Source organism: Temnothorax nylanderi, unplaced genomic scaffold, assembly GCF_030848795.1.
Source record: "Temnothorax nylanderi isolate EJ_2023f unplaced genomic scaffold, tnyl_v1.0 TNYL_tig0407_pilon, whole genome shotgun sequence".
Taxonomy (NCBI): domain Eukaryota; kingdom Metazoa; phylum Arthropoda; class Insecta; order Hymenoptera; family Formicidae; genus Temnothorax; species Temnothorax nylanderi.
The window spans coordinates 46,984-56,362 of NW_027249469.1; the positions used below are offsets into that span (position 1 = coordinate 46,984).

At 31.2% G+C, this 9,379-nt stretch overlaps 1 protein-coding gene across 2 annotated transcripts; it reads left to right on the forward strand.

Moving 5' to 3' along the window:
- The first annotated feature begins 391 nt into the window (after positions 1–391).
- On the forward strand, positions 392–6,248 carry LOC139782383 (uncharacterized). Of its 2 annotated transcripts, XM_071721406.1 has the most exons (10): positions 392–554; positions 3,376–3,568; positions 3,818–4,018; positions 4,144–4,209; positions 4,601–4,666; positions 4,735–4,824; positions 5,134–5,387; positions 5,491–5,650; positions 5,855–5,956; positions 6,071–6,248. In XM_071721406.1, the coding sequence occupies exons 1-10, from the start codon at positions 513–515 to the stop codon at positions 6,091–6,093; spliced, it is 1,197 nt and encodes a 398-aa protein (XP_071577507.1). In that variant the 5' UTR covers positions 392–512; the 3' UTR covers positions 6,094–6,248. The 2 variants fall into 2 exon arrangements, with proteins under 2 accessions (XP_071577507.1, XP_071577508.1); XM_071721407.1 differs by lacking the exon at positions 5,855–5,956 and having other exon boundaries at positions 393–554.
- The last annotated feature ends 3,131 nt before the right edge of the window (positions 6,249–9,379 follow it).

The following is a 9,379-nucleotide window of genomic DNA, read 5'->3' on the forward strand; positions in this document are numbered from 1 at the left end:
ATAATGCCACCTATCGATACTTAATTAGCTGCATTGTCTACGTAAAATGGGTAATGCAGAGAGACATTCACAAATAAATATATAAGAAATTATTCAAATAATATACATGTACACACAATTTACTGTTCTCTAAATAAATTAATATTGTTTAGAAGACAGTAAAATTGTGTGTATATATTATTTCTCATATTTAATTGTAAATTTCTCTCTGCATTACCAATATTACGCAGCTGATACAGCTAAGTATCGATAGGTGGCATTACGACGAGTGGTCCGTAAGAACATAGCTGACGACTGAATTCCCCTCCCCACCGGTGCTTCACCCCCGCAGCCTTATGTTCACTCCTTTATCTCCGTGGTCTAAACAGTTGAAAACTAGTTTTTCCCCCTTTTCGGTATACACGCAGCTCAAGCGGTTATTACTGTGTGCGTGCGGTGTTAGCCGGCTCGATCTTGCATCACTGACGCACAGTCGTATACCCAGTATTATCAGTGAATTAGTGTTATAAAAAATGGATTTGAATAATGCGAATGATCTGCAGAATTCATCGAACGTAAGTATTAAATTGATATCTTTTACAGTCCCGTTTACGTAGGCCCGTAGGGGCACAACTTGTCGGCTGACTTGTCGGCCCGCCAAAAGTCGGCTAGATTTGTCCCTTCTACCAGAGACTGGCCAGCACATTTCGTCAAATCCTATGTCTTTCTTTGTCCCCTTTATATCTCTTTCTCTTTCTGTTTCTCTTGCTTTAGACGAAACTGGCGGACCAATCTAAAAGTACCCCCCTTATGGCCAGTCTCTGTCCATCACACGTAACACACGACCATATTCTCGTGCATTGTGCGGTGTAGTTATAACTTATTCTCGTTTATTAAATTTTTCTAGCTATATTATATATATTGAATAAAGTGTGTATTAAGTGTGTAAATAATATAAACTTCTGTATAACTGCAGTGTAATATAATAATGACTAAAATCAAAAAGTATTTTTCAAGTAAAAGACATTTGCGTCGAATAGTAAAAAAAGATTTAATACAAATTTTACAAATTAATCGGGATATAATACAGACGAATAATCATACTAAAAACTTGATACAAAATAAAAATTTTTATGATGATGTTTCCGCCAATATTGTAACGGATGATAACGTTGATGGCGCACATCATGCTTCTCAGGATAATTCTTCGGCAGATAATTTACTTGAGTCGGTAGAATATATTGAAAATATTGATGAAGATATATATAAAGATGAATCGTCATTGTTTAAAGAACGATGTGACACATTTCCTGCAGTAGTAGATGATTTTATAAATACGGTTCAACAATGGATCTTGAAATATAGACACTTATTAAGCCAGTGCGCCATAAATGAATTATTGACTATACTAAGAGTACCATTTCCACAATTTCCACAGGATTCGCGAACGATTCTGCAAACACCTACGTCATGTCCTTATGAAATTATAACTGTTTATCCTGGTTTTTACTGTCACCTAGGAATAGAAAATGGACTACGCAGAATACTTAACAGTAGTTGTATTATAGAAAAACTATTTATGGATTGCACTGAAATAGTATTACCTATTTGCATAAATATTGATGGTTTGCCAATATCGAAAAGTTCAAGCAGTCAATTTTGGCCAATTCTTATTTATATAGATTTGCATACTATCAGTGAAAAGTGGCGAAAGCCGTTTGCTGTTGGGATTTACCATGGCCTTAAAAAACCAGCCGATGTACATCAATTTATGAATTCCTTTATAAACGAGTTTCAGAACTTAGAAAAAAATGGTTTTCAGATAAATAACAGATGTATTAAAGTAAAAGTTAGTAAAGTTCTCTGCGATGCTCCAGCAAAATCTTTTCTTTTATGCATTAAAGGTCACACAGGTTACTCTAGTTGTACTAAATGTACTGAAGAAGGAACTTTTATTAATGGAAAAGTTGTATTTGTAAAGATTAATGGACAGTTAAGGAATGATAGCAGTTTCCGAAATAAGTTGGACGAAGAATTTCATAAAGGTGTAAGTCCTTTGGAAAAATTGAATATGGGTTTAGTTTCACAAGTACCCCTCGATGGTATGCACCTAGTATATTTGGGAGTTGTAAAACGGATTTTAATGTTTTTAATAAGGGGAAACAAAAATATTCGTTTATCTGAAAGTGACAAAAAAAAAGTTAATGATGAACTATTATTATTTAGAAACTATTTGCCAACAGACTTTGCACGATTACCAAGAAGTCTGGAAGAAATAGAATATTATAAAGCCACAGAACTACGACAGTTTCTATTGTATACCGGACCTGTTGCATTACAAAACATAGCAAACAAAAATGTGTATATACATTTTATGGCTTTATCGTGCGCCATTAGAATTTTAAGCAGTTCTGAATTATATTTAACATATAATAATTATGCTCTACAACTCTTGGAATATTTTGTTAAGAAATATGAAATAATTTATGGAACTGAATATCTCACTCATAACGTGCATGGTCTAATACACTTGCCTGCAGATTGTGTTAAGCATGGTCCACTAGAAAATTTTAGCTGTTTTAAATTTGAAAATTATTTGTTTGAAATTAAAAAGAAAATGAAGATGTCACGACATCCTTTACAGCAAATTTGTAACAGACTCAAAAAACAAGAACAAGTACAACAAGTACAAGATGTGACAAAATATCCAGTTTTACGAAAACAATATAGAGTCCAAATTCATAATAAAAAAAAGTACACATATTTTAAAGAGATTGATACTGAAAGGTATGAATTAAAGATATCGGATAGAGATAATTGTGTCATATTGAAAGACAAATCTATTGTTTGCATTACAGACATATGTCAAAAAAATGACACGTCAGAAATTTTTTTAAAAGGAAATAAGTTTACCCAATCCAAATTATTTTTTAATTCACCGTGTTCCTCTCAATTATTCCATATTCAACATTGTCAAAACTTGGCTATAAATAATGTCTATACAATTAATATTGATGAAATACTCATGAAGTGCATCAAATATCCGTACAATAACGGTTTTATTATTCTACCAATAATACATAGCCAATGTGTAAATAAAAATTAAAACTTACATAATGGAAATAAAATATATAATAGGTTAAATTAAATGTATAAAATATGTAAAATAAAAAATATATAAATATAAAAAATAAAATAAATGTATAAAATAAAAATATATAATATATGATATATAAAATATATAATATACAAAAAATGTACAAAATAAAAAATATATAAAATATATAAGGTACTTTTAAAGAAGCTTTCAAACAAATTTTTTACTGCGGTGTTATTAAAATATTATTAGTTATTTAAACAGTTAATTAAAAACTTCATTTCTTGCATTGTTTCCAGATATGGTCTGTCGTCGAATTTGTAACTGAGCAAACTGGTGAAATTGAAGTTGTACCAACTTCATGGCTAGAACAAAAGGAAGACAAGATATTCTGTAAATGGCCGAAAAAAAATCCTAGAAAATGTATTCGGAAAAATACACAACCGGACAGCAGCTGGGAAATGTTCACAGTAGAACTGCTTATTCAATATGGTAAGAATTTTAATGAAAGAGGATATTTGACAATATCGTCTATAAATTATACAAGTAAAAATACCTAGTTTATTCATGTAATCAGCACTTGTAAGAAACTTTGTAACATGTCGAAAATCTGTCTTCAATAGTACATACAAATTGAACCAAGGCCATCATAAGATGCCTTAAAGCAAAGCACAAATAATGGTTTCCGTCCTAAATGCATTAAAAATATTTTTTTTGTACTGTAACTTTCTCCAATTGCAGAATCTTATCAGGACGCATTAAATTATACGAAAAAAAAATCAAATTCAGAAACGGAAACATCATGTTCCCAGCTAGGGAAAGGTAAACGTAGAAAGAAGCATAAGAACCAAGATGTCAGTCACCACAATTCCGACAGCGATCACTCACACAGAATAACACCGCCTCCTTCGATAACAATTCCTGATCACGATATACAGACAGGTAACATGTACTAATTATTACAAATAAATTGAAATAATTACTATTACCAATATATGTGACCCTTATTTTTAAAATAATACACAATATTTAACGCACGCGCTTCTATATGTATTACTACTTTGTAGATCCATGCGATGAATTACTTCATGATGAAGCAGTACCAAGTTTGCCTTCACAACAACTCAATAATGGTTATTATTATTAATTATTTTTGAACTGTGAACAATATCTTTTATTTCATATTTACCTAGTTTTTGCACATGCATGTAGATTTATCAATATCATAGACATATAGATAGAGCATAGTATATTTAGTGCTTGGATAACTTTTCATAATTTAATGGAGGGAATACATTTTCCCTTGCACATGCGCAGTTGTGTATTTCTCCCGGAAGCCATTCGTCCTACTAGGTGAACGTACCATTGAGCATGCACGAGGGATGAAAATTTATCCGCTCATTAAATTATCTAAAGTTATCTTGGCACATAGGAGATAATGATCTATATATCTATGGTAAATATATAAAAAGGAACGAAATTATAATAATATAAATACCGACAAAGATGTTGCTATCATTGCAGAAGGGAGTGATTTCAATAACAAAAATGGCACTTCAGCCGCAATAGTAAATGAAATCGACAAAGAAGGTATAATATTTCTCATTCAGAAATCAAAGTATAAAACGAAAATAATAGGTAAATTTTGTTTTGTTTAGTCCAAGAAAATAATATTGCTGCTGTAACAACAAATACAGCTGATGAGAGTTTTGTCGAAGTGGCTGACATTATTAAAGATTCACGAACAGGTATTAATTTCAATATCTACAATATTTTTGTTATGTTTATACCTTATTAAGGGCCGGTTGTTCCAACCTGTTGGTAAAGTAACCAATAGTTAAACCATATATGTCTACCTTGTCTAATTTGAAGGAAAAACAAAGACACATATATGATTTAACTATTATTAGTTAGTTTACCAAGGCTTGGAACAACCGACCCTAAATAAGCTAAGTGTAAAAATGTGAAATTTCAAATTTACATAAAAAGTATATATTTTACGCTTTTTTCATGTAACTTTTACAAAATATTTATTTAACAAATACTATTTTTTTCAGATAACTATGTAACATTAAAAATATTAGAGAATGTTTTGGCAACTAAAAAAATGGTAGAACAGCAAAATGAGTTCTTAAAACAATTAGACTCTCGAATTAATATAAATTTGGCTTCAAAGGTGACTGCTGCAAGAAACTCAAATATACTGACAGATACGACAAATATAATTCCTACAAAACCTTTTAATAAATATAAAAAATTGTTAGAGTTCGACGATGGCTTGAAAGCAAATATAGCCGCATCAAAACAATTGGTAAAGAAATTCTTTTCATAAAATATACTTAAAAAAATTAAAATTACAATTGCATTAAAAATGAAGTCCTATGCTACACGAACTGTTTTTATTTTTTGAATAGGAAACGTTCTTCTATTTATTAGGAGGTAATAGTGCTCAAACTTTATGTAAAAATGGATTGGAGAAACTATTTACCAATAAGCTGGGATCTAAATGCTCTTGGTTTGGGCGCAAGGAAAATTATCAATTGAACTTATTACGCATAATGGAAATTTTAAAAAGTATGTAGTCCAGATTTTCTTACTTTTATTTTTTAACTCCTGATTGCGCCGCTGGCAGCGCAAAGAGAAGTTATGCATTTTACTTGTTTGCTGCAGTTTTTCTTACCAGTTTTTCTTACAAAAAATTAAAAGAATTAATTTTATATTTTTGGTAATTTTTTAAATTATGACAATTTAACATATATAACTTTTTATTTTTATTAGATGCAATAAGAAAACATTTTCCTATGTACACGGATAAAGACTTTCAAGATAATGTATCCACATGGTTTAAATATGCAAAAACTAGATATCTGAGAGAAACTGGTATATTGTTTATAAATTATATACAATTATATTTATATATATATATATATTAATAATATTGTTTTTAAAATATATTTTCTATATAACACTATATTGAATCTATCTGTTATATAGACCGAAATGAGAAGAACACCTAAATCCTAGATGACTATATAGATGCCTATAGAATGAGAAAAACACCTAAATCCTAGATGACTATAGATGCCTATAGAAGAAGAACACCTAATTTATGACTATACATGGCATGGAATATACATATATGTGCAGATACATAAAAATATTTTTATACTTATTCGTATTTTAAGTAACCTTTATGCAATTATATTTAAAAATTTAAATATAAAAAGTGTAAGATATATAAAATATATATAAAATGTAGTTTATAAGTGCAAATTATATTGAATAAAAATATATGTATATAATGTATATCAATAGCTTATACAATTAATTAAAATGTTGCTGCCAAAACCAGAGATAACTCCATTTTTCCATTATTTCAGTTAAAAAAGATGACATGTATTGTGACATTTATTCTGCTTGTAGAAAATAATTAATAAAAATGTATTTGTTAATTATTTTTTGCAGGAAAATAAATGTCACAAAAAATGTCATCTTTTTTAACTCAAATAATGGAAAAATGGAGTTATCTCCGGTTTTGGCAATAACAACCCGACACTGTATGCTTAGCAAAGTTTAAGAAACGTTTCATGTGGAACATTGTGCAACTTCACAATAACGGTTTACATAAGTTTATCAAACGTTTTACAAACGTTGCAAATGGGACGTTGCAGGTAAACTTTTTCAGTGATGTTTTGTGTATGTTCTACAAACATTTCACAAACGTTGCAAATGGAACGTTGCAAACAAACTTTTCAGTGACGTTTTATATATGTTTTACAAACGTTTCATAAACGTTACAAATACAACGTTCCATATGAAGAGAAAATGCGTGAGGACATTTTTGGTTGTGGCAACGTTGCAAAAACGTTTCTGGAACGACACAAAGAAAGTCGCACAGCTTAAATATAACGTTACTGCAATGTTGATGAAACAAAATTTTGTTTACTGGGCTAGTGATTTTTCGCAATTAATAGCGAATTTATTTAAGAACATTATGATTGCTTGCGACAAACACAACATTTTTTTCATTTATTATATGTATACCTGCATTGTTCTAGTGATTTTTCGCAATTAATAGCGAATTTATTTAAGTGCATTATGATGGCTTGCGATAAATACATTTTGTTTCTTTTATTATATATGTACATGCATTGCTCTAGTGATTTTTCGCAATTAATAGCGAATTTATTTAAGAGCATTATGATTGCTTGCGACAAACACAACATTTTGTTTCTTTTATTATATGTATGTACCTACATTGTTCTAGTGATTTTTTGCAATTAATAGCAAATTTATTTGAATTAAATTAAGTTATCTTGTAACTTAATGATTAATTTCAATCGCGCTAATGGCTTACCTTTTATTTAATACTCTTAATTAAGACTGATTTCACCAACGTTGGTTAATTTTAATCTTGAGTTAAGCTATATCTGTATCTCTTTCAGACAAGTTCAAGAGAAAAAAATAAATATATATGATTTGATTCAAAGTTAAAGCTAATCGACATTGATGAAATCGGCCCTTTAATGGTATAACGTTATTGTACTTTATATATCTTAGATTAGTTGTTTAGAAATAATTTTAGTATAATGTTAAATATAATTAATAATAAAATTATAGCAATATAATGTATTATTATATCTAAAAAGTAAATTTCTGTCAAAATTATTATAATTATTCATTATATGTAAAGAAAATGATACATAATTAATGTTCCTCACATTTTGCAGTACATATTATTTCATAAAAATGATAATTTTTTTGTATAATTTATTGCAAACATATCTAACTACAGTCCTTATTTTTTAATATAATCATTTATCCTTTTTTTATCTGTATGCAATACATTTCTCAAAATATTCATTTTTTGTATGACATTTTTATATGTACAATTTTATTCAATATAAATATATGTTTTACACACACTCGCACACACTTTATACCAAAAATATAATTTTGTTAATACACTGTTTTTTTTATTATTGACCAATTAACACAATTAAATATTTTCATAACGTTATAAAAATAATTACGTTATGGCTGGTTTCCGTAAATCACATATGCGCGCATGTTTTTACATAAAGGTAGTATCACTGACTTTGTTTACACGGCATCATTAATCGGGTTTAATAACATCCATAGTTGTTATGCCCGTATCGGACTACGGATTGGGATTGAGATTGGATTGAAATTTGACCAATCAGAGCAAAGTTTACTAAACTTGAGATCAGTTTTCTCTATTCTGATTGATTAAATTTCAATCCAATCTCAATCCCAATCCGTAGTCTGATACGGGCTTTAGGGAGACCAATCGTAACCATTTTTCAGAAGAATGGAATAGCTGTGATTGGTCTGCCTAACAACTACGGATGTAATTAAACCCGATTAAGGCCCAGTTTCACAAGTGTCGGTTAACTTTTAATCTTAGATTAACTCACTCTTTGTCTCCTTCTAACGTCCCCCTTAGAAAGAGACGAAGAGTGAGTTAATCTAAGATTAAAAGTTAACCGACACTTGTGAAACTGGTACTAGACCGTCGTGAGACAGGTTAGTTTTACCCTACTGATGACCAGTCATTGCGATAGTAATCCTGCTCAGTACGAGAGGAACCGCAGGTTCGGACATTTGGTTCACGCACTCGGTCGAGCGGCCGGTGGTGCGAAGCTACCATCCGTGGGATTATGCCTGAACGCCTCTAAGGCCGTATCCTCTCTAGTCAAAGGTGGCAATGATATCTCTAGGAGTCTCGTGAGTCGAAAGGCTCAAAACAATGTGACACACTACTAGGCGGCCGGTCCTCGCGGTCCGGTCGTCGCACGAGCCCGGTTTGCCGTACGGCGCCTCTGCCCGTCGTCGGGATCTCACCGCTTACGACGGCACGGCGTCTAACGGTCGAACATGAGTTTCGCGAGTTCGATGTCGAGACTCGGAATCGTCTGTAGACGAATTGTCGTACGACAAATGAAATAGCACCCTAAGGCTAAATTTACATTACATTCGACAACGACATCGTTTGACGTTGCGATTGGTTGCGGGATAGAAAATTTCTCGAGTCTCTAGAAATTTTCTATCTCTCAGCCAATCACTACTTCCGACAATGACCGCTGTTAAGCCTTGTGTACACGATACTAGAAATCGGTCCGAGTTTCGGTTTAAGCCAATGAAACTGCTGCTTTTCTGTAAGAGCTGCAAGTTGATTGGCTTAAACCGAAACTCGGACCGATTTCTAGTATCGTGTACACAAGGCTTTACACGGCGCCGTTAATCGGGTTTAGTAACATCTGTAGTTGTAACTTCTTATAA